General features: G+C 38.0%; 1 protein-coding gene and 1 non-coding gene across 7 annotated transcripts in view; both read left to right on the forward strand.

Moving 5' to 3' along the window:
- The first annotated feature begins 214 nt into the window (after positions 1-214).
- The window catches only part of LOC126354294 (ribonuclease 3), a 244,217-nt gene continuing 217,963 nt past the window's right edge, over positions 215-26,468 (forward strand). For 2 of the 6 annotated variants that reach the window (XM_050003841.1, XM_050003843.1), the window contains exons 1-3: positions 215-1,895; positions 7,385-7,528; positions 11,537-11,691. In XM_050003841.1, the coding sequence (XP_049859798.1) occupies positions 646-1,895; positions 7,385-7,528; positions 11,537-11,691 (1,549 nt within the window). In that variant the 5' untranslated portion in view covers positions 215-645. The remainder of the gene's footprint in view (positions 1,896-7,384; positions 7,529-11,536; positions 11,692-26,468) is intronic. The other 4 variants (XM_050003842.1, XM_050003844.1, XM_050003847.1 and 1 more) reach the window with 3 other exon arrangements.
- On the forward strand, positions 21,044-21,118 carry Trnas-cga (transfer RNA serine (anticodon CGA)). The gene has a single exon. It is a non-coding gene; the product is annotated as a tRNA-Ser (tRNA).

Consider the following 26,468-nt stretch of genomic DNA (forward strand, 5'->3'; position numbering starts at 1 on the left):
TAGACGAAAGTCGTTCACGTAGCACACTTGGACATATACATGTAAAAACACTAAAACTTCACAGAATTGTATACTTACATTGTGTTATGTCTTCGACTGTAGTCACGACTACTTGCTATAATTTTTGCAGAGTCCAGTATAGCATAATTACACTGTAATGTCGGATAAAACGGACACTGCGAAAGAACGTAAACAACTGCTTCCGTTCGCTACCTTATAGGCACAGCCACGCGGTAGGCCTTAACGTAACGTTGGCACATTTCAGTCCTCCGGCCTCTAATACAGGCGGCCGTGTCCGTGCCAATCTAGGAAATTAGAAAATCTATGAATATTTCGATAGTCGATTGTGTCGACAGAGCTGTGGCACTCGCATGTTTGGGTAGTGTGACTGATCGAATGATGGTGTTTAGTGTGTTTGTTGTTATTTTAGATATTGACGTGGGTGGCGAGTGTTCAAACACAAAATGGTGCAGAAAGCAATGTGTTGACTGACATCAGTACTAATGCCGCATAACAAATGTCAGTGAAACTGATACGTAGACTCCTTTTAAAACGACACGGAAGACCGCATTCCTGATACACAAGTGTTTATAGAGGATGATGAAGATATAATAATAATACTGTACATAGCCAGTGGAATTTACCATGGCTCATTCTGGAAGTTCAGATCATTCGACAAGTTTTCCAGCGCCGATTTGGGCGCCATCAATTCCACCTCCACCGTATGTTACATCGGAATGGACAACATCAGAAGCCGCAGTGTTCCAGCCTGCAGTAAACACGCTATTTTCTTTTCCACCTTGCAGCAACGCTCCACCTCCACCAGTACCGCCATGTCCTCCACATCAGCAGGTGACGATACCTTTCAATAATCCTGTAAACCAAGTTCCACCTCCTGGCGCTCCTTACCGTACTTACAGTCAAGCACATGGACAGCAAGTTGGAGATTGTAATCGCTTCATTAGTTGTCAGAACCAGAAGATAGAAGGAAACTCTCAGTCTGTGTATGTGCCGCCGTATCCACCACCTGTACCACCAGGAACTTCAAGTATTTCAGTGTCATATCCTGCAAATTTTTCTCAGGTTAGTAATGTACAGAGTAATTCTCAGTGGTCAAATGATGTTCCAGTTCCAGTAAATCCCTGGTACAATAAGGATCTTCCTCAGAATTCTGTTGTAAGCTGTTATGGTATTAATGACACTGGTTCCCACCAAAATTTGCCTTTTGGACCAGATGCGAACAAGGCATGGGGGTTAGTTCCCAAATCGTTGGGCAAAAATCCACATATTAACAGTGAAGCAGAGAAAAGTAATCGTAGGGAACGCCGTCATTCTCCAGGGAGATCAGATCGTAGTAAGCCAGAGAGGAGAAACAATCGTGATGAAAACAGTGAAAGGCGACGAACTCGTGAAAGAAGTGTATCCAGTCACTCTAGTCCGCGCAGAAAGCGATCCTATAGTCCCGATCGTTCAAATAAAAGGCGTAGTCGAGAAAGGTCCCACAGTCGTAAATATGATAAGCGACCTAGTGAACCTGACTATAGATCTGGATCTTCATCTAGTGACTGGCTGTCGAGGCGCAGTGATAAAAGTAGGCACCACCCTCACAGAGAAAGCAGCCGACATTCGAAGTCACCAGACAAACGCTTATCAAATAGGTCGCAGAGGCGATATTCAAAAAGTCCTGGGAGAAAACGAAGTGTGGATAGGAGGCCTAGCGATAACCCAGTCATTAATTCTAGTGGGAAAGAACTCAGTGTGTCAGTTTTGTGCAGCAGTACGGAAGAGTCAGCCAGAAGATCATGTTCCCCAAAGTCAGACAACAAGCAGGAGAAATCGAAAGAAAAAATCAAGAAAGTATATTCGGAAAGAGATGCTCTTTTACGGAAGTGGAGGTGAGTAACATGCAAACAAATTTTCTTATAATACTGATTACATAGGCCTACAGAGAAACGTCATTCTGGTGACAGTTCTTAAATACAAGAATTCTTAAACCCAAGAATAATTTCGTGTAGGTAGTGAGGAAGACTAGTTTCTTGCTTCTTTTTTTTATGTAATTTCATTTGCTCACCTGTTCTTATAAATTGTCACAAAAGTCTTTAACATCTATTTTATAAGAAACAGACATAAGACATGGTGTCTTATAATTTTAAGTAGTCTTACTGAAACATGTAAGAAAAAAGCAACAACACAGCCTGTTGGGGTTGTTGAGAAATAGGATAAAATAAGGTATATGTAGCTTATTGGCTTCCACAATACTTGTTCTTGTGAAATGTCTGAAAATTGGTAAATAAATGTCAGCTGAAGATCCTGAGAAGAAAACGAACGGGCAGTATTTTTACAAGAGGCAACAAATGGCTCAACAATTTTCTAAAAACATAGTTTGTTTACTTAAATGACTGCTAGACGGTAGTAATCAAGTTTATATGTTAAACTTTGTGTCTTTTTTGCAGTCTAAACAACCTACCTGAAGATTTTATTTCCTTGCATGGTACATAATGTTACAATTAAGAATTATAGAAGGCAGTATGGAATAATTTTACTGTATAAGCATAATCCTTAACTTGTGCAAGTGTTGGCATTTCTCAGAAACATGTTTGAGCAGTTCAGTTTACAGTTTGTATCTTGAATTTGTTTACAGTATTAACATGGATCAAAAGGGATGTATTGTTCTAGGCAGGTCTCTGTTGACTTTTTTGTGCAGATTCCTCAGTTTTCTTATCCTTTTGTAACAGACAGTTTTCAGTTGATTTTTCCAAGTATTTCTCTCCAGGCCTCTTAATTTATTGCTTTTATTGATTTTAGTATGTTGGTTTACGTTGTTACATATTTCATTTTTTTCAACACAATATTAAGTGCTATTAGTAAGGCTAGAGATTGGAGAGGAAGGCATAATTGTAACTGAAATCAAAATGAAATGAAAGCGTGCAGGACATGTATGGCTTTCTACACAAGTGGAAGGTAGATGGGCCAAGAACGTTCTTTGCTGGATTCCCATGTATAATGAAACACTGAGGTGGAGAGTGGATAGATGACATAACAAAACATGAAGGAGCAGCATATATGTGTATCAATGAAGGTGGTAATGTATGAAAACTTTTAAAGGAGATCATCCATTAGTGGTTGGCTATGACTTAAGTGCTATTAGCAGAGTTCTTGACATCACACAAATATGCCCTATAGTTGTAATTATTTAGATAATGCTGATTGAAACACGTAAATACTACAAATGGGAAAAGAATCATTTGTTTTAAGAAAGGTAGAAAATATTCAAAGGAACAGTTGTGCATTTTCATATTTTTAATTTTCTAACGTGCTACTAGCCATATAACATTTCATGGCTGTTAATGGAAGTCATTTCATTTGTTTTATTAATAGTTGTTGGTCTTCAGAGCCACAGTCCATTAACAGTCTCTGGCAGTTTGTAAAAATACTTTTTTTATTGAATAATGAGTTTCATTTAAAACATTGTTGGTGAAATGTTACAGAATAAATATGTTTCCAGGAAATAACTATCCTGGAATTGCTTAAAATTGATTTTTTTTTTCTCTCCAAACTACTTTGGTGTACTTCAAGAAACCAAAAGTGAATACCAAGGTACTGTCCATCATATATGCTATGATCTCACCAAGAACCCAGAAAGTGATCATGTGTCAGTTCTGGGACTTCTGTTTTGTACTTTTCTTCTTTATTTGCTTTCTGCTGCCATTACATTGATTTCTGTGTGGTGCAGTGATGACTATAGCTCTGCAAGTGAAGGACAGTTACCCATACATAGCCAGTAACATTATATGGCATATCTTGAAGGCCTATAATGTCATATGAAGGGCTAGATAACTGGAATCCATCTTTATATAGGACATTGTCCCATAACTGTGGGCATCCATAGAAACAGGCAAGAAGAGCAGTTGAGACTCTAGAATTGCCATTTTTGATACTATAAAACTTGATAAATTCTCATTGGTTATTAACAAAAATAACAAGCAAAAACATCACTGGTTAAGAAACAGGAAATAAATTTTACAGATGCTTTCTCAGTTTATGCCATCAATAACACTACTTGCTTACAAAAATACACGTCTGATAATTAATTTATTGCAGTATTTGAATGCCTTCTATTTTTTAAAGTTGACATGCTTAATTAAGTTTAATAATACATGTTTTCACACTTTTTTCCTCTCAGCTAGTGCAGAAAATGGTATCTTTTCTTCTTGGTTGATGAGTTTGGGTCCATAGACATAGTACAGTAGATTGTGTTCTTTAGAATCTACTGCAGTGCTAAATGTGGTATCAGTAAACCATGATGGGTCTTCTTTGACCATGGACAATTGGTGGACTGTTGTTGTGATAAAGGTGTGCTGCAGGAAGACAAGATGCCTTTGGGAAAACTGGGGAAGGATGTTTAGCAGTCATGTTTATCTTATGCTGAAAATTGGCATTGAACTCGCTCACCAGCATTGTTGAATCTTCTCTTTCTGGAGCTCAATAATAACTGTGAGAAGAAGGGACAGAGGATGGATTGGGAACAATGTTTTCATAATTTTCTGTAAATCTCCACATTTGTCTTGAATGAAGGGCAGTGCTGAAATCTCCTCCATTGTAAGCACAAGACTGTTGAATGCAAGCATGCAAACTTGTAGGCATTATGTTGTATATGTGCCAGATGTCAGTTTGTGGGATGGAGTTCCATGCCTGTTGCACTCCCTCAGTCAATACAGGGACAGTTAATGCTGTTGTAGATGACATTGGAGCTGTTATCTGATGATGTCCCAAATGTGCTTGATTGGAGACAGAGCTCATGACCGAGCAGGCAAAGGCAACATGCTGACACACTGTAGAATGTGTTGGATAATAACAGCAGTATAAGGGTGAGTGTTATCTTCTTGGAAAACACCCTCTGGAATGCTGTTCATGTATGGTGGCACAACAGGTCAAATTACTATATTGACGTATGAATTTGCAGTCATGGTGCATGGGATAACCAAGGCGGTGCTCCTTACTGTCATACAAAGCTGCACTCTTGGCCGTAACCCCAGGTGTAGGTCCAGTGTGTCTAGCATGCAGACTGGTTGGTTGCAGGTCCTCAATTCGCCTCCTTTTAACCAACAAACAGCCATCACTGGCACCAAACCAGACCCCACTTTCATCAGAAAACATAACAGATCTCAATGTTGTCCTCCAAGGAGCTCTCGCTTAACACCACTGAAGTTGCAGAGGGTGGTAAAGTGCATGCCAGAGGGAGTGTCGCTCAGAGCTGTTCTAGGAGTAATCAATTTGTAAAAGTTCATTGTGTCACTGTGGTGCCAACTGGTGCTGAAATTGCTACTGTAGATGAAATGCAATCCACCGAAGCCATTTCTCAAACACAGTGGTCTTGCCCTTTGGTAGTATTACATGATTATCTGGAGATTGGTTTTCTTACGATTGTACAGTCTCATGACCACCACTGCCAGCAATTGTGTACAGTGACCACATTCTCACAAAGACTTTTTGCAGTATCATAGAAGGAACATCCAGCTTCTCACAGTCCTATTACACAACCTTGTTCAAACTCAGTGAGGTGTTGTTAATAACGTCTTTTTCACCCTAAAGGCATTTTTGACTGTCATCAACTCGCGATGTCCAGTGATAATTGATGCTCACAACCATTACAGCATCTATTTAAAGCAAACCTAATTTGCATCCTCATAGTGGCATTACTAGTGCCACTCTTATGCAAATGGTGTGAACTTTGAATAAACGTAATCTTTTGAATATAGAAACACACCTACCAACTTTCATTTATGTCGCATAACTCCTCGTTGGCGTTGCTTTTTTTCTGTCAATATATGATCATTGACTGAATTGTAATTTGGAAAAGCTATCATAATCTGATCATTAAGAGGTATTAGTTTATGTTAAAGTAAGACAAGTATTCCTGTTAGAAACTGTGTGTGTGTCTTCTGGCACCATAACTCACTGCACACAAATAGCCAGACTATAATCGTTCAGTCCGCAGCTCGTGGTCTCATGGTTGCATTCTTGATTTCCAGAGCGTGCGATCCCGGATTCGATTCCCAGTGGGGTCAGGGATTTTCACCTGCCCTGAGATGACTGGGTGTCGTGTTCTCTTCATCATCATCATCATCATTCATCCCCATTATGTTTGGAGGAAGCAACGGCAAACTACCTTCGTTAGGACCTTGCCTAGTACGGCCGTGTGGGTCTCCCGCATCGTTCCCCTACACTCTGTCATGTATTTGAAATGAGCATTTAGTGACTTGAAACAAACTTTACACATAATTTCAAGCATTCATGGAACTTTTCCTAACTGACGCTCACCACAAAATGATGAAATGCAAATGTTTATTGTATACTACATTTTCACTGTCCATACAATAAAACTTTCGCATCAGGCAAGACATTTCAGTATATTATATCCTTACTCGTAGCTCTCTTCACAACACATTTTGCAGGCAACGTCCACATAGCTCACTGAATTTATGAGTAAAATTATATCATTAAATGACACATAGTTCAGGAGACGTGACATCATAAACACTGAAATGTATGAAAAACCAGCTTTTTGTTAAAATGGAGTGGAAATTACCCAGGCTGTACTGATCCAGTGTTTGATAATGGAAGCACATAACAATATCCAACAAACTTGAAACATAATTTCAGACTTTTTTAAACTTTTTCTCACTTACATCCTTAGCATCAAATACGTAACACATTTACTCGTCTGTAAAGTAATCAGACATCTGATGCTGTTTTATACATGGGAGTCTAATTCTCTAAAGAATCGATGGTGGGTAGGTTTACTAGTCCTTCTATAGTCATTTGACAGTCATAGGAGCTCAACCAATACATGCAGGACATAATGATATTGTGGCATGCAATATTATATGTTTGCAAGTGGAGGTAACACAGGACAATGACAATACTTATTTTACTTCTACATTAGTTCTTTGCTGTGTAGTGTGTGGTGACAATGTGATTTGAGCATAGATGAAGATGTATATTTGGTTTGAAGATGATAGTTTCATTGTGTATTGGTGAAGCCAACAAATGTGACTGCATGAGAGTAACAAAAGTTGTTGTTATGATATGTACTTCATGCATATTGGATTTCAGTGGCTTGCTTTTGTTTGCCATTTTGATGACAATATGGATTAAAGCAGACTGGTAATCATTGATAGGTTCAATATTTCATATCACTCTTAACATTTTGTGTGTATCAGTGCTTTCCAGGTAAGTAGCTTCAAAATATTTGAATCATACGTATCCTGTAATAAATGTGTGTAATTATTTAAGAGCTCATTGCAGTGCTTACAAAGCTAAATGATTGTGGCCATGAAGCATAGGTTACTGTTAACATTCTTGTAACTTATAATTATTTTAGGCAGAATTATTGCTCCAACATTGCAGAAATGCAAATGAAGCTGGAAGAGTTATCTAAGTTGAAACCTGAACAAATACTGGAACATGAGAAAAAAGTGTGGACACGTTCAGCACCAGCTGATCTTTATTATGCAAGAGATGAAAAGTAAGTGTTGTAACATAGTATGTTGTTTTGTAAACTTTAGTCATTTGTGCTTGGCTTCGGATTTTTCAACTGGCTTCTCATGTTAGAGGAGTGATAATGATCTCTGGCCAAAAAAGTTATACTCTAATTAGGAAAAGAAATTGCTGTATGATAGTCTGCCCAAAATAATCTTCAAATACCTGCCAAATTTAAAAAAAATTAATGAAAATAACATAAAATAACAGAAAACCTTGTAATCACAGCCTCTTTGTAGAGCAGTCGATGGTGTGATTATCTTGTGCAATCTCAGACAGTTAATGTAAGCAACTGAGTCAGCACTCTTTTTGGCTGGTTTAATTTTGCCTTCTGTCTATGTTGCATCAAACTCATCAAGTTTCCATAGTTGCTACTCTTATTGTTCTCAGTAACTTGTGTAAAAAAATGTAGATTTTTCTCTGCCAAACACTCTCTTTTCCTAGTAGCTAGCTCACTACTGGTAAGTGTCTTAAGACATGTCCCACTCATATATCTCTCTAGCAGTAGACCTTTCTCCTTCTCTTATCATCACAGTACATATTCGTTTCTCACTGTCCGCTTAGTTTCAACATATTTTTGTAGCACCACATTGAAATCTTTGTAAGTCATCCTTATTTTTGTCTAAGAATCAGCTATGGTCATACAAAATAGATTCTTATTCAAAACAATGTATTTCTCATACTCCTTCAAACAACCAATGTTTTATCTAATTCTTTGGAAAGTGATTCTGCAGTTGTTATCTCCGTGTGATTTAGTCTGATATTTTCTTCATGAAGTTGATGAAATAAAGTGTTACATACTTCACACATGACAACTTTTTTAGTAATCAGATCAAATTACTTGGCTATAAATGTTGAAGGACACTGCCTTATTCACTGTCCTGCAGAATGGCTGTAAAATTGGACCTCTCTGGCATTTTCTTTGTGCAAGGAGTGATCAAAAAGTAAAGGGGATTTTTGTTTTGTAATTTTTCAAGTTTTGTACACCCAATTAAAAAAAAAATATTGTTAGCACACATGTTCCTGAAGTATGTTTGCATTTTCAGCTGTTTTGAATATTTAGTTAATTTTTGACAGTGAATTTATACTTTTAAAAAAGATAAATAAAAAAATTTACATTAAATTTTGCTTGGCAAATGGAATAAAGTGCAGCAGCACTGCATTTTTGCCAAATCTACTATGAATAAACTAAGAATTCACAAGTGGTATAAACATTTCAAAGATGGTCGAGAAGACGACGACCGCCCTGGACAGCCTAGGGAGTCAGTTAGTGATTATAATGTGGAAGGTAAGGAAGTGGTTCTGTAAAATTGCCAAATTACCATCTGAGTGGTTGCTGATGATGTCAGCATATCCTTTGTCTAATGCCAAGTGAGTTTTTGGATGTTTTGGGTGTGAATTGTGTAGAAGCAAAGTTTTTCCTGAAATTATCAAATTTTAGCGAAACACAGTTTTGCATAGATATTGCTCAGGAACTGCTGAATGAAGTCAACAGTGATCCATAGTTTCTAAAGAATGGTATAACAGGTGACAAAGCATGGGTATATGGGTATGATGTCAAAACCAAAGCCCAGTTGTCCCAATGGAAACTGCCTGAAGGGCCAAGCCCAAAAATATTTGACAAGTTCCATCACATGTTAAGGTCATTCTCACTGTTTACAATGGTATAGTGCATTATGGATTCCTACCTAATGGTTGTGTGGTTAATATGGACCAATACACGGAAGTTATGTGGGGTTGTATGAAGCAATCCGAAAAAAGTGTTCGAATTGTAGCAAACTCATGGAAATTGTTTCTGGATAATGCTCCCACTCACACCTCAGTGCTTGTTTGTGATTTTTTTGGCAAAGCACAAAACTGTTTTGTTGCTTCACCCAGTGTATTCACTGGACATGGTCCCCTGCAACTTCTTTCTATTCCTGAGGCTGAGGAGAACTGTGAAAGGATGTCATTTGGCCACCATTGATGAGATAAAAGCAGAATCACTGCAGCAGGTGAACACCATAACAAAAAATCAGTTCTAGAAGAGTTTCCGGGATTGGAAAAACTGCAACCTCCCCATCGCACCCCCCTCAGATTTAGTTATAAGTTGCCACAGTGGATAGGCCTTGAAAAACTGAACACACGTCAATCGAGAAAACAGGAAGAAGTTGTGTGGAACTATGAAAAAAATAAGCAAAATATACAAACTGAGTAGTCCATGCGCAATATAGGCAACATCAAGGATAATATGAGCTGAGGAGCACCGTGGTCCCGTGGTTAGCGTGAGCAACTGCGGAACGAGAGGTCCTTGGTTCAAGTCTTCCCTCGAGTGAAAAGTTTATTTTTTTTACTTTCAGACAATTATCAAAGTTCTAGCACTCACACGCAATCAACTTTGCTGTCCAAAATTCCAGGACATGTTCAGATTTGTTTGGACATATGCAGGACTTGACGGTCTACACACGGAAAAATTTGAAAACGTTAAAAACATGTTTTGACAGAGCACAGGGAAAACTGTGCGACTGTGAAACTGTTGCATTCATTTGTTGCGGTTTATGTGACAAACTCTTATGTTAACATCACTTTTTTGGGAGTGATTATCACATCTACAAGAAAACCTAAATCGGGCAAGGTAGAAGAATCTTTTTACCCATTCACCAATTGTACAAGTTAGGTGGGTCGACAACATATTCCTGTCATGTGATACACATGCCATCACCAGTGTCTTATAGAATATATCAGATGTGTTTTCCTGTGGAGGAATCGGTTGACCTATGACCTTTCGATCAAATGTTTTCGATTCCCGTTGGAGAGGCACGTCCTTTCGTCTACTAATCGCACGGTTTTGCAGTGCGGTCGCAAAACACAGACACTAAACTTATTACAGTGAACAGAGACGTCAATGAACGAACGACAGATCATAACTTTGCGAAAATAAAGAAAGTAAAATTTACACTCGAGGGAAGACTTGAACCAAGGACCTCTCGTTCCCCAGCTGCACATGCTGACCACAGTACTCCTGAGCGTGTATTGGCCTTGATGTTACCTGTCTTGCACATGGACTACTCAGTTTGTATATTTTGTTTATTTTTTTCATAGTTCCACCCAACTTCTTCCTGTTTTCCCGATTGATGTGTGTTCAGTTTTACAAGGCCTATCCACTGTGCCAACTTATAATTAAATCTGAGGGGGGTGCGATGAGGAGGTTCCCTTGTTAGGAAGTAACAAAGTTGATGTTCATGGATAAATATTCTTTAAGAAAAATAAAAATTCCTGTTACTTTTGGTCATACCTCATGTCCTTATCTAGGTATTGTAAATAAGTGTTCCACACTCCCAGATAATTCATACAACTGTTGTATGATGATCATGCATCCGATTTCAGGTTAAACTGTATGTCCACTTATAATTGGGCGGTCGAACCAATTTTCAAGTTAGCTTGTGTAAGGACACGGTGTCTCTAACAGTACCAAGGCCAGTTCAGCACTGCAGTATTCAGATTAACCTTTGAGCTGATGGTAACATTCATATTAAAATGCAAATACTTATTGTTAACAGTCTGTCCACTGTGATCAGGCATTAAATTCTTTTTGCCCCATTTTTATGAAGCAGACACTAGAACATAGTGTTACCTGATACTACCATCTCTAGTTCCTTAAATAATTTCATTATCACTTCTAAAATCGATTTGACATCCTTTTGTATGAACTCTGCCACATTAGTATCAAATTGGCCAAATGTTAAGTTTGATTAATTCTTAGCAAGAGATCCCTCATTGGTTAATGTGTTCTGAATGGTGTTATTGTATATCTCCTGCATGAAAGTGGTATTTTCTTGTTCATTTTTGTTTTTACTTAGCTCTGTCTTCTTGCTGTATACAAAATTCCGTCAATGTCTATACAACTCTTCATTCCTGTTTTTGCACTTATAATGCACCCTTTTTTATTGGTGCTGAATTCATTTATTCATGTCACTAAAATTTTTGGTTTCTTCTTTTTGCCTTTTTTCCCTAGTAATGTAAAAGTTATGAGAGCCACTCCAAAACTGACGGCTTTGTGTGACAAATTTGAAGATGAGATTGTGAAGAGGGCACAAAAAGTGAGAGAGTCTCAGCCACCTTATGAACCACCACCGCGGAAAAAGAGGCTGCGCTTGGCCAAGCACAAGTGTAAGTTTTTTTGTGTTGATGTTGTTGTAATAAGAAAGATTTATGTACAGTATAGAAATAAATAGGACTAGAATATTAGTTACAAAGCATGACTTACAAGTGGAGAAACACACACACACACACACACACACACACACACACACACACACACACACACACACACACACACACAGAGAGAGAGAGAGAGAGAGAGAGAGAGAGAGAGAGAGAGAGAGAGAGAGACTGCTGTTGAGGTATTATGAGAAGAAAGGAAAACAAGGATTTTAAATCATGACCAGTAAACTGCTTATCGTCACTAACTTAGAAACACTATGTACTTGTAAACTGGGAAGAACCACTTCTGAATTAAAGCAGTCAGAAATATTTGCCAGTGGAACACAAAATAAGTTAAATGTAATGGCAAAGTCAATAAACACAGCAAGTAAATCAAACTGAGTGCCAAGTTCCATTACCAAAACTGAGTACAGAGAGCAAATTCTTAAATACAGCAGCTGGGTTGGCTTTTCCCCAAATTTGTGAACTACTGTAAGCCCCCACCCAGACATGCACACAAAGAGTGACAGAGGAGGGGGGGGGGGGCGAGAGAGAGAGACCCCAGATGTAACACAGACAAAGGAAAAACAGTAATCATAAGAAAAAAGACAAAACTGAGGTCACTGTTTCACCAGTGACTGTCCAACCACCTTCATGCTACAGTGGTAATACAAGAACATTTAACAAAAATACACATAGCTCTTAAAGTTGTTCTGTGTAGTCTTGGCATGTGCTGTAGTCATTCGGCAGTGAGAGAGAAGGGAAATTTAGTTCATACGGAATGTGGTCTGTTCTGTTGCCTCAATTGTTATGGCTTTTTGGGTATTGTTAACCACTTGCAAGGAACAGAAAACACAACATCACAATCAAGTCTACTGTACAGTAGAACCAAGAGGGTGGTCAAAACAAAGCTTGTTCCAATATAGCTATTGACGTGGAGACTGGTATTATCAATCACTTGCAGTGTTTTCTATACATCTTGCTGTCATGTCTCCGATGTTTGTTGGCGAAATACATTACAATAAAGAGAATGTGACAATTTCATGCAAAAAATCACATCATAAAAATTGTTTTAAAGAATTAAAAGGATTTTGCTTTTGGAACCCAAATTTATATAATATATTCTTAATTGTTACATATTTTTTGTTTTAATGGTGTTGAACAGAAGGTGGTGAAGAAATGCGAGTTCTTGAAACCTGTAATTTTGTTTACGGTCTTGTTTTTCACTTCTGGCCATGGATGCATATTTCCATTTCCTTCTAGATGTCTCTTTCTGGTTCCTCTTTAAAGTATGCAGTACTTCAAGATTATTGTCTATTGCAACATTGTGTCCTTTTTCATTTATATGCTTCACTATAACTACTGTCTTAGCTTCATCAAGTTTGAAACAGTCAATGTATTCTTCAAAACTTGTTGTAGAATTTGTGCCTATTTGAGGACTATATATTTCTTGCAATGATTGAAAGCTACTTTATAAATTCCTGATTTGACAATATGTAGATATCAAAACAATCTAGGCACTTCAGTTCGGAACCGCGCGACTGCTACGGTTGCAGGTTCGAATCCTACCTCGGGCATGGATGTGTGTGATATCCTTAGGTTTTATTTATTTATTTCTGGTTCCGTAGATACAGTTAGTGAGTCAATCACAAGGATATGGAACATGTCAAATTGTACAGGTTTCAATTTAAATTTACAATAAATACAAGGGCAATTCAATGGCAAACTGTGCATAGTTTAAGTAAGACATACTATAAATACAGCAACAGATACAATGTCAGCTAGATAAAATAACAACCATTTAACCGAAAAATGAGTTTCAAATAAAGGTTAAAGATAAGAGCACAAAGTTAAATGAGATATTAGGCCTACAAGAGTAAATACATGTACAGCCAATCTGTTGTTACAAAAAGTGTGCTAATTCCCAAATGCACAATAAAATCAATTGAACTACTTCTAGAGACAATAAGTTTAGTGATGGTATACATTTTCTTTCAGATATTCATCCACAGTATAATAAGATTTCTCTGTCAGGTAATCTTTGAGAACTTGTTTAAATTTTGGCAGTTCTGTATGAACACATTTCATATGTAGTGGTAGAGCATTGAACAGCTTAACGCTGGAGTAGTAAACTCCTTTTTGTACCAGAGTGAGACGTTTCATTTCGAAATGTAGATTGTTTTTGTTTCTGGTGTTACAACCATGGAATTTACTGTTGTCTTGGTAGATGGAATAATTTTTGCACACAAAGGTCAGAAAGGAAAAAATATACTGTGAGACAGTTTTTAGGATACCTATCTTCCGAAACAAGTGCCTGCAAGTGTGCCTTTGATGGACCCCGCACATTATTTCGATTGCTTTTTTTTATATGGTGAAAACTTTTTTGCAAGTGGTTGTTTCCCCCAGAATATGATAGCTTATAACATCACTGAGTGGAAGTAGCCAAAGTAGGCAACCTTAATAGTCCAGAATGAGATTTTCACTCTGCAGCGGAGTGTGCGCTGATATGAAACTTCCTGGCAGATTAAAACTGTGTGCCCGACCGAGACTCGAACTCGGGACCTTTGCCTTTCGCGGGCAAGTGCTCTACCAACTGAGCTACCGAAGCACGACTCACGTCCGGTACTCACAGCTTTACTTCTGCCAGTATCCGTCTCCTACCTTCCAAACTTTACAGAAGCTCTTCTGCGAAACTTGCAGAACTAGCACTCCTGAAAGAAAGGATATTGCGGAGACATGGCTTAGCCACAGCCTGGTGTTGAACAGAAGGTGGTGAAGAAATGCGAGTTCTTGAAACCTGTAATTTTGTTTACGGTCTTGTTTTTCACTTCTGGCCATGGATGCATATTTCCATTTCCTTCTAGATGTCTCTTTCTGGTTCCTCTTTAAAGTATGCAGTACTTCAAGATTATTGTCTATTGCAACATTGTGTCCTTTTTCATTTATATGCTTCACTATAACTACTGTCTTAGCTTCATCAAGTTTGAAACAGTCAATGTATTCTTCAAAACTTGTTGTAGAATTTGTGCCTATTTGAGGACTATATATTTCTTGCAATGATTGAAAGCTACTTTATAAATTCCTGATTTGACAATATGTAGATATCAAAACAATCTAGGCACTTCAGTTCGGAACCGCGCGACTGCTACGGTTGCAGGTTCGAATCCTACCTCGGGCATGGATGTGTGTGATATCCTTAGGTTTTATTTATTTATTTCTGGTTCCGTAGATACAGTTAGTGAGTCAATCACAAGGATATGGAACATGTCAAATTGTACAGGTTTCAATTTAAATTTACAATAAATACAAGGGCAATTCAATGGCAAACTGTGCATAGTTTAAGTAAGACATACTATAAATACAGCAACAGATACAATGTCAGCTAGATAAAATAACAACCATTTAACCGAAAAATGAGTTTCAAATAAAGGTTAAAGATAAGAGCACAAAGTTAAATGAGATATTAGGCCTACAAGAGTAAATACATGTACAGCCAATCTGTTGTTACAAAAAGTGTGCTAATTCCCAAATGCACAATAAAATCAATTGAACTACTTCTAGACACAATAAGTTTAGTGATGGTATACATTTTCTTTCAGATATTCATCCACAGTATAATAAGATTTCTCTGTCAGGTAATCTTTGAGAACTTGTTTAAATTTTGGCAGTTCTGTATGAACACATTTCATATGTAGTGGTAGAGCATTGAACAGCTTAACGCTGGAGTAGTAAACTCCTTTTTGTACCAGAGTGAGACGTTTCATTTCGAAATGTAGATTGTTTTTGTTTCTGGTGTTACAACCATGGAATTTACTGTTGTCTTGGTAGATGGAATAATTTTTGCACACAAAGGTCAGAAAGGAAAAAATATACTGTGAGACAGTTTTTAGGATACCTATCTTCCGAAACAAGTGCCTGCAAGTGTGCCTTTGATGGACCCCGCACATTATTTCGATTGCTTTTTTTTATATGGTGAAAACTTTTTTGCAAGTGGTTGTTTCCCCCAGAATATGATAGCTTATAACATCACTGAGTGGAAGTAGCCAAAGTAGGCAACCTTAATAGTCCAGAATGAGATTTTCACTCTGCAGCGGAGTGTGCGCTGATATGAAACTTCCTGGCAGATTAAAACTGTGTGCCCGACCGAGACTCGAACTCGGGACCTTTGCCTTTCGCGGGCAAGTGCTCTACCAACTGAGCTACCGAAGCACGACTCACGTCCGGTACTCACAGCTTTACTTCTGCCAGTATCCGTCTCCTACCTTCCAAACTTTACAGAAGCTCTTCTGCGAAACTTGCAGAACTAGCACTCCTGAAAGAAAGGATATTGCGGAGACATGGCTTAGCCACAGCCTGGTGTTGAACAGAAGGTGGTGAAGAAATGCGAGTTCTTGAAACCTGTAATTTTGTTTACGATCTTGTTTTTCACTTCTGGCCATGGATGCATATTTCCATTTCCTTCTAGATGTCTCTTTCTGGTTCCTCTTTAAAGTATGCAGTACTTCAAGATTATTGTCTATTGCAACATTGTGTCCTTTTTCATTTATATGCTTCACTATAACTACTGTCTTAGCTTCATCAAGTTTGAAACAGTCAATGTATTCTTCAAAACTTGTTGTAGAATTTGTGCCTATTTGAGGACTATATATTTCTTGCAATGATTGAAAGCTACTTTATAAATTCCTGATTTGACAATATGTAGATATCAAAACAATCTAGGCACTTCAGTTCGGAACCGCGCGACTGCTACGGTTGCAGGTTCGAATCCTACCTCGGGCATGGATGTGTGTGATATCCTTAGGTTTTATTTATTTATTTCTGGTTCCGTAGATACAGTTAGTGAGTCAATCACAAGGATATGGAACATGTCAAATTGTACAGGTTTCAATTTAAATTTACAATAAATACAAGGGCAATTCAATGGCAAACTGTGCATAGTTTAAGTAAGACATACTATAAATACAGCAACAGATACAATGTCAGCTAGATAAAATAACAACCATTTAACCGAAAAATGAGTTTCAAATAAAGGTTAAAGATAAGAGCACAAAGTTAAATGAGATATTAGGCCTACAAGAGTAAATACATGTACAGCCAATCTGTTGTTACAAAAAGTGTGCTAATTCCCAAATGCACAATAAAATCAATTGAACTACTTCTAGACACAATAAGTTTAGTGATGGTATACATTTTCTTTCAGATATTCATCCACAGTATAATAAGATTTCTCTGTCAGGTAATCTTTGAGAACTTGTTTAAATTTTGGCAGTTCTGTATGAACACATTTCATATGTAGTGGTAGAGCATTGAACAGCTTAACGCTGGAGTAGTAAACTCCTTTTTGTACCAGAGTGAGACGTTTCATTTCGAAATGTAGATTGTTTTTGTTTCTGGTGTTACAACCATGGAATTTACTGTTGTCTTGGTAGATGGAATAATTTTTGCACACAAAGGTCAGAAAGGAAAAAATATACTGTGAGACAGTTTTTAGGATACCTATCTTCCGAAACAAGTGCCTGCAAGTGTGCCTTTGATGGACCCCGCACATTATTTCGATTGCTTTTTTTTATATGGTGAAAACTTTTTTGCAAGTGGTTGTTTCCCCCAGAATATGATAGCTTATAACATCACTGAGTGGAAGTAGCCAAAGTAGGCAACCTTAATAGTCCAGAATGAGATTTTCACTCTGCAGCGGAGTGTGCGCTGATATGAAACTTCCTGGCAGATTAAAACTGTGTGCCCGACCGAGACTCGAACTCGGGACCTTTGCCTTTCGCGGGCAAGTGCTCTACCAACTGAGCTACCGAAGCACGACTCACGTCCGGTACTCACAGCTTTACTTCTGCCAGTATCCGTCTCCTACCTTCCAAACTTTACAGAAGCTCTTCTGCGAAACTTGCAGAACTAGCACTCCTGAAAGAAAGGATATTGCGGAGACATGGCTTAGCCACAGCCTGGTGTTGAACAGAAGGTGGTGAAGAAATGCGAGTTCTTGAAACCTGTAATTTTGTTTACGATCTTGTTTTTCACTTCTGGCCATGGATGCATATTTCCATTTCCTTCTAGATGTCTCTTTCTGGTTCCTCTTTAAAGTATGCAGTACTTCAAGATTATTGTCTATTGCAACATTGTGTCCTTTTTCATTTATATGCTTCACTATAACTACTGTCTTAGCTTCATCAAGTTTGAAACAGTCAATGTATTCTTCAAAACTTGTTGTAGAATTTGTGCCTATTTGAGGACTATATATTTCTTGCAATGATTGAAAGCTACTTTATAAATTCCTGATTTGACAATATGTAGATATCAAAACAATCTAGGCACTTCAGTTCGGAACCGCGCGACTGCTACGGTTGCAGGTTCGAATCCTACCTCGGGCATGGATGTGTGTGATATCCTTAGGTTTTATTTATTTATTTCTGGTTCCGTAGATACAGTTAGTGAGTCAATCACAAGGATATGGAACATGTCAAATTGTACAGGTTTCAATTTAAATTTACAATAAATACAAGGGCAATTCAATGGCAAACTGTGCATAGTTTAAGTAAGACATACTATAAATACAGCAACAGATACAATGTCAGCTAGATAAAATAACAACCATTTAACCGAAAAATGAGTTTCAAATAAAGGTTAAAGATAAGAGCACAAAGTTAAATGAGATATTAGGCCTACAAGAGTAAATACATGTACAGCCAATCTGTTGTTACAAAAAGTGTGCTAATTCCCAAATGCACAATAAAATCAATTGAACTACTTCTAGACACAATAAGTTTAGTGATGGTATACATTTTCTTTCAGATATTCATCCACAGTATAATAAGATTTCTCTGTCAGGTAATCTTTGAGAACTTGTTTAAATTTTGGCAGTTCTGTATGAACACATTTCATATGTAGTGGTAGAGCATTGAACAGCTTAACGCTGGAGTAGTAAACTCCTTTTTGTACCAGAGTGAGACGTTTCATTTCGAAATGTAGATTGTTTTTGTTTCTGGTGTTACAACCATGGAATTTACTGTTGTCTTGGTAGATGGAATAATTTTTGCACACAAAGGTCAGAAAGGAAAAAATATACTGTGAGACAGTTTTTAGGATACCTATCTTCCGAAACAAGTGCCTGCAAGTGTGCCTTTGATGGACCCCGCACATTATTTCGATTGCTTTTTTTTATATGGTGAAAACTTTTTTGCAAGTGGTTGTTTCCCCCAGAATATGATAGCTTATAACATCACTGAGTGGAAGTAGCCAAAGTAGGCAACCTTAATAGTCCAGAATGAGATTTTCACTCTGCAGCGGAGTGTGCGCTGATATGAAACTTCCTGGCAGATTAAAACTGTGTGCCCGACCGAGACTCGAACTCGGGACCTTTGCCTTTCGCGGGCAAGTGCTCTACCAACTGAGCTACCGAAGCACGACTCACGTCCGGTACTCACAGCTTTACTTCTGCCAGTATCCGTCTCCTACCTTCCAAACTTTACAGAAGCTCTTCTGCGAAACTTGCAGAACTAGCACTCCTGAAAGAAAGGATATTGCGGAGACATGGCTTAGCCACAGCCTGGTGTTGAACAGAAGGTGGTGAAGAAATGCGAGTTCTTGAAACCTGTAATTTTGTTTACGATCTTGTTTTTCACTTCTGGCCATGGATGCATATTTCCATTTCCTTCTAGATGTCTCTTTCTGGTTCCTCTTTAAAGTATGCAGTACTTCAAGATTATTGTCTATTGCAACATTGTGTCCTTTTTCATTTATATGCTTCACTATAACTACTGTCTTAGCTTCATCAAGTTTGAAACAGTCAATGTATTCTTCAAAACTTGTTGTAGAATTTGTGCCTATTTGAGGACTATATATTTCTTGCAATGATTGAAAGCTACTTTATAAATTCCTGATTTGACAATATGTAGATATCAAAACAATCTAGGCACTTCAGTTCGGAACCGCGCGACTGCTACGGTTGCAGGTTCGAATCCTACCTCGGGCATGGATGTGTGTGATATCCTTAGGTTTTATTTATTTATTTCTGGTTCCGTAGATACAGTTAGTGAGTCAATCACAAGGATATGGAACATGTCAAATTGTACAGGTTTCAATTTAAATTTACAATAAATACAAGGGCAATTCAATGGCAAACTGTGCATAGTTTAAGTAAGACATACTATAAATACAGCAACAGATACAATGTCAGCTAGATAAAATAACAACCATTTAACCGAAAAATGAGTTTCAAATAAAGGTTAAAGATAAGAGCACAAAGTTAAATGAGATATTAGGCCTACAAGAGTAAATACATGTACAGCCAATCTGTTGTTACAAAAAGTGTGCTAATTCCCAAATGCACAATAAAATCAATTGAACTACTTCTAGACACAATAAGTTTAGTGATGGTATACATTTTCTTTCAGATATTCATCCACAGTATAATAAGATTTCTCTGTCAGGTAATCTTTGAGAACTTGTTTAAATTTTGGCAGTTCTGTATGAACACATTTCATATGTAGTGGTAGAGCATTGAACAGCTTAACGCTGGAGTAGTAAACTCCTTTTTGTACCAGAGTGAGACGTTTCATTTCGAAATGTAGATTGTTTTTGTTTCTGGTGTTACAACCATGGAATTTACTGTTGTCTTGGTAGATGGAATAATTTTTGCACACAAAGGTCAGAAAGGAAAAAATATACTGTGAGACAGTTTTTAGGATACCTATCTTCCGAAACAAGTGCCTGCAAGTGTGCCTTTGATGGACCCCGCACATTATTTCGATTGCTTTTTTTTATATGGTGAAAACTTTTTTGCAAGTGGTTGTTTCCCCCAGAATATGATAGCTTATAACATCACTGAGTGGAAGTAGCCAAAGTAGGCAACCTTAATAGTCCAGAATGAGATTTTCACTCTGCAGCGGAGTGTGCGCTGATATGAAACTTCCTGGCAGATTAAAACTGTGTGCCCGACCGAGACTCGAACTCGGGACCTTTGCCTTTCGCGGGCAAGTGCTCTACCAACTGAGCTACCGAAGCACGACTCACGTCCGGTACTCACAGCTTTACTTCTGCCAGTATCCTCTGCCAGTATCCGTCTCCTACCTTCCAAACTTTACAGAAGCTCTTCTGCGAAACTTGCAGAACTAGCACTCCTGAAAGAAAGGATATTGCGGAGACATGGCTTAGCCACAGCCTGGGGGCTGTGGCTAAGCCATGTCTCCGCAATATCCTTTCTTTCAGGAGTGCTAGTTCTGCAAGTTTCGCAGAAGAGCTTCTGTAAAGTTTGGAAGGTAGGAGACGGATACTGGCAGAAGTAAAGCTGTGAGTACCGGACGTGAGTCGTGCTTCGGTAGCTCAGTTGGTAGAGCACTTGCCCGCGAAAGGCAAAGGTCCCGAGTTCGAGTCTCGGTCGGGCGCACACTCCGCTGCAGAGTGAAAATCTCATTCTGGAAACACCCCCCAGGCTGTGGCTAAGCCATGTCTCCGCAATATCCTTTCTTTCAGGAGTGCTAGTTCTGCAAGTTTCGCAGAAGAGCTTCTGTAAAGTTTGGAAGGTAGGAGACGGATACTGGCAGAAGTAAAGCTGTGAGTACCGGACGTGAGTCGTGCTTCGGTAGCTCAGTTGGTAGAGCACTTGCCCGCGAAAGGCAAAGGTCCCGAGTTCGAGTCTCGGTCGGGCACACAGTTTTAATCTGCCAGGAAGTTTCAACCTTAATAGTGTCAACTTCAGCCACTGAAGAAATTACCGTAATGCAAATGATGCCGAGCTAAGTTTTTTATGTAGACAAAGAATGTGAACTGACCAATTACATTTACTGTCTATGTAAGCACCCAGGAATTTTGTATCTTCAACTTTCTGTATTGGTTGATCTCTACATTTTATGTTAATTTCATCGGGATTGCTTTGTGATGTATGGAACCTCATATAATGAGTTTTATCTGCATTGAGTGATAGACCATTTGAGGAGAACCAATTTAAGATGTCATTAAAAACAGCATTTGTAGTTTGTTCAAGATCATGATCAATCAAATCGTCAATTAGAATTGTGGTATCATTGGCAAACAGGATAAACTTGCTGTTTGTCTCAGAACAAAGAGGAAGATCATTAATAAAGATGAGGAAAAGCAGTGGGCCCAAAATGGAGCCTTGAGGCACACCACACGTTATCGTGCTCCATTCAGACGAGGCAGGTTCTCCAGAAGAGCCATTTAACATTACAATCTGCTTCCATTCCTGTAGATATGATTGTAGCCACAAGCCAACAGTACCACCTAAACCATAGTATTCTGCCTTTTTCCAAAGAATTTGGTGGTTTCCACAGTCAAAAAATACCCACTGGAGAAACTTTATTGTTAATGGCTTCCATAACTTGGTTGCTGAAAGAGAATATTGCCTGTTCAGTACAAAGACCGGCACGAAAACCAAACTGATTTTTGCTTAAGATACTGTGGAAGTTGAGATGGTCTACAATCCTCCTGTGCTTGAGTTTTTCCAGAATTTTGGAGAAGGTTGTTAATAGGGATATTGGGCAATAGTTTGTAACAATGCTTTTATCACCTTTTTTAAAGAGAGGAATCACTACAGCCAACTTAAGTCTGTCAGGGACAATCCCATCTTGTAGGGATGCATTGTATATGTTGCATAAGATGGGACTAACAAATTTATAACATTGTTTCAGTATTTTACTAGAAACATTGTCCACACCAGCATAATTTTTATTTTTTAATGATCTAATTACTCTTATGACTTCGCTTACAGTAACTGGAGGTAAGGATAACTGTGGGATTCTGTTGCTAATAGCTTTTTGTAGGCGGGACAATGATTCTTCCATAGAACCATTACAGCCTGTCTTCTCTGCTGCTCTCAAAAAGTGGTTATTAAATATTTCTGCAACCAACTCAGGTTTCTTTATGATACTGTCCCCTGTTTTAATCTCTACCTGAGACTTGTTCTCTGTTGTCCTGCCAGTTTCCCTCTTTATTACATTCCATATAGTTTTAATTTTATTTTCTGAACTTTCAATTTCTGATTTTATGCACATTCTTTTAGATTTATTTATAACCTTCTTGAGAATGCTACAGTAGAGTTTGTAGTGTTGTCGTTTCTTTGGATCATTACAAGTCCTGAGAGAACTGTATAACATCCTCTTTGTTCTACAAGATGTTATTATCCCTGTAGTGATCCAAGACTTCTTGGCATTGCCTGTATGACTATTTCTAACTACTTTTTTTGGGAAAGATGGACTCAAATACAGACATGAATTCATTTAAAAATGAATTGTACTTTTTGTTTACATCTGTTTCCCTATAAACTGGGCTCCAATCTATCTCTTTTAGGCTATAATTGAATTTTTTAAGGCCATGTTTATTTATTATCCTGAAAGATTCCCAAGAATGCTCGGAACTCTTGCACACACTGATGTAATTGAGCCTAAGCAATTGACCACCATGATCAGAAAGGCCAAGGATTGGATGTACAGTGATCTCATCGCATTTAGACTTATCTATAAATGTATTATCTATCATACTTTTACTGTTAACAGTAACCCTAGTTGGGAAATGTACTATTGCCATCAGATTATAAGACTCCATTAAATGTACTAGATCAGCGTTACTATTGCTCTCATTTAGGAAATCGACATTAAAGTCACCAGTAATTATCAAGTTCGTGGACTTTGAGTACAGTATGGATAATAAAGAATCTAAGTGCTTAAGAAATACATTTAAATTCCCTGAGGGAGATCCAAACAGTGCTAACACTAGAGCCGTGAAGTCATTTACAGTAATCTCAGCACCATATACTTCAATTTGTTGCTCTATACAATGGCTCTTTAAATCTAATGCATTGTAATATATGTTGTTTTTTACATAAATTACCACTCCACCTTTTTCCATGGTGGTTCTAGAGTAATGTGCTGCCTGACAGTAACCACTTAGCTGTAACCTTTCAATATCTTTCAAATGATGTTCACTAAAACATAATACATCAGTATCTTTTATTCCTTGTGGTTCCTCTAACAGAATAGTAATGTAATTTACTTTATTACCAAGTCCTCCCACATTTTGGTGAAAAATCGTCATTTCTTTGATTTCTTTGGAATTAGAGACAGATGTAAACGTTTGCCTAAAAAATTATCTGTAGCTACAGACTCAGTACGTTCATTACTAACAATTTCCTGAAACATTGAGTTTGAAACTGAGTCTGACTTGATGGCTGGAGCCATTTAAGTGCGATTGGTTCCAAATTTGGGGTACACTAGTGGCTTTCTTTCGATATTTTTGTTTTTAAGAGGGTACCTAATGCTTTTTTCATGATCTGTTCAGGTGCATACCGTGTCTTCTAGATAATTCTCGTCCAAAACTGCTTATATCTACAACATAAGGATTTTTAAAATGCTTACACAAATTTGATAACTTAGAGTTCATTTGTGAGATAGCCTCATTTACACAGGACTGAGGAATTAAGTCACGACTCTTTGGAATGTTCACAACAAATACCTTAGACTGATGAAGCGCCGATATTTTCTTCCTGAGTGACTGTATGACATCATTCCCTTTGTTGCAGGCAACGTTGTTTGAGCCATCTATTAAGATCACACACTCGTTTTTTTTTTTTTTTACCTTTTCAGGATCACACCCCACTACAACTTCTTGAAGTTTAGCACCTGGCTTCACAATTCCACAAACATCGGCAGCATTAAAACTGCTTTTCACTATATCAGCCATGCCTCTACCATGACTATCAGCAAAAATGTGAAAACGATTATTTGATGTTTCACTCACAGCAGACTGGATCACACCACTACCACTTACATTGCTGTTAACTGAACGTTGTGGCTTTGGAAGATCAAACCTAACCTTTTTCCAATAGTTTATCGGTACACTCTTCTTATGATTGTTTTCACTTTCTGTGAGTCTATTACTAGAACAAAGTACATCAAAATTGTTTACAATCTCGAACATTGAAACATTTGCTGCAGATGAAGTTTTAGTGCCGATTGTTTGACTCTTGTTGTTTACTACCTTCCATTCTGGTGATTTATCAGTGTCATTTTGCACCAATGTAGCCATGTTCTGGCAAAAGTTTTTGTCCTTCTGCCTGTCTTGAAGCATTGGATCCATGTTTCGCTTCAACTTCAGTTCCATATTTTCAGACTTCAGGCTGTCGATTTCTATTCTTAGACTGCTAATTACACATTGTAAACTATCAATATGCTCATTATACTTTAATAATTTACTTTTGCACCTTACACATGAATTTTTAACGGCTTCACTGTAACGTATTTTTGGAGTAAAATCGCGGATATCTACACATGTCGCCGCCATCTTGAACAGGATGTTAGGTTTATGTAGTTCTAAGTTCTAGGGGACAGATGACCTCAGCTGTTAAGTCCCATAGTATTCAGAGCCATTTGAGCCAAAACAATCTAGGACTGTAAATATTTGTTTTATTCAACAACTGGTATCAGTCATTATGAACACAGATCGAGCTAAAGTAGAATGAGCATGTTTATGAGTAAGAGCAGTATGACAAATTAACTAATGGCCATTTCTTCTTGAAGTTAATAAAGGACACACATAAAAATTTATAGCCTTGATTGACATCATCATATGATATAGAAACATGATAAAATTGTAATAAACGCTTATTGCTGGGGATGGGAGCCCTTCATTGGCATACTGCACTTACAGCTGCAATACAAAGAGCTGAGGTGACTTTGCCACTAGGCAATGGTAACTGTAATGACTGTTTACAGTGGTGTGCTACAATGCCAGTGATATGATATGTAACATTCTATATGAACAAAATCAGGATAAAGTTTAAATGTAATTAAAAAAGAACTTGAGCTTAAACATGGACTTACAGTAAACTGTTGGTTAAAGTTGTAAATGGCTGGCTCTGAAATAGGTGTCAGTGACATTTGTAGTATAAATGTCTTCTGAATAGCCACCTCCCACCCCCTCCACATGCTCTCTCTCTCACTCTCTCTCTCACTCTCACTCTCTCTCTCTCACTCACTCACACACACACACACACACACACACACACACACACACACACACACACACACACACACATACCAGTTGAAAAATAACAATGCACAAAGAACGATAAGAGACACTACTACTGCCAACATAAGATAAGACACTTGCATCCTGCAATATCAAAGTGAAGTACATTAGATGGAAAAGGGCTTATATAGCGTGAAACATAAATGTATTTATACACAAAGGAATTACATATATTGGCTGCAAGTGGGCAGTGATTTCAATCAATGAGGAAAGTTAAAAATTTGTTCCAGTTTGGGATTTGAATCCGGGTCTCTTGCTTATTTGGGAGATGCTGTGACCATTAAGCCATCCAGACACAGTTGAATTGCAACTGCACGGCCTACCCTAGCACTCTTCCCACCAGACCCAAATTCTCAACTTATCCACAGACTACTAATGTAGTGCCCTTTGCCTGTTATACTCATTACTCATGGCACTTCGCCAATTTCCATAAGAGTGCAAGCGTGGTGTGCATACGCACTGAAGAGATCATTTGCTGTTTGAACATATCCAAAAGAACAGACATTCAGAACAGAATTCATAGTGGGTGCTGGGTCAAAAAGAATGTCCGAAAGAACAGATGATGGTGAGGATGGGCCATGATCTCTTCAGTGCCGATGCCCACCATTCTCAAACTCTTTACAGGAATCAGCGAAATGCCATGAGTAATGAGGATAATGGGCAAGAAGCACTACATTAGTAGTGTGTGGATAAGG

Source organism: Schistocerca gregaria, chromosome 3 (assembly GCF_023897955.1).
Source record: "Schistocerca gregaria isolate iqSchGreg1 chromosome 3, iqSchGreg1.2, whole genome shotgun sequence".
NCBI lineage: Eukaryota > Metazoa > Arthropoda > Insecta > Orthoptera > Acrididae > Schistocerca > Schistocerca gregaria.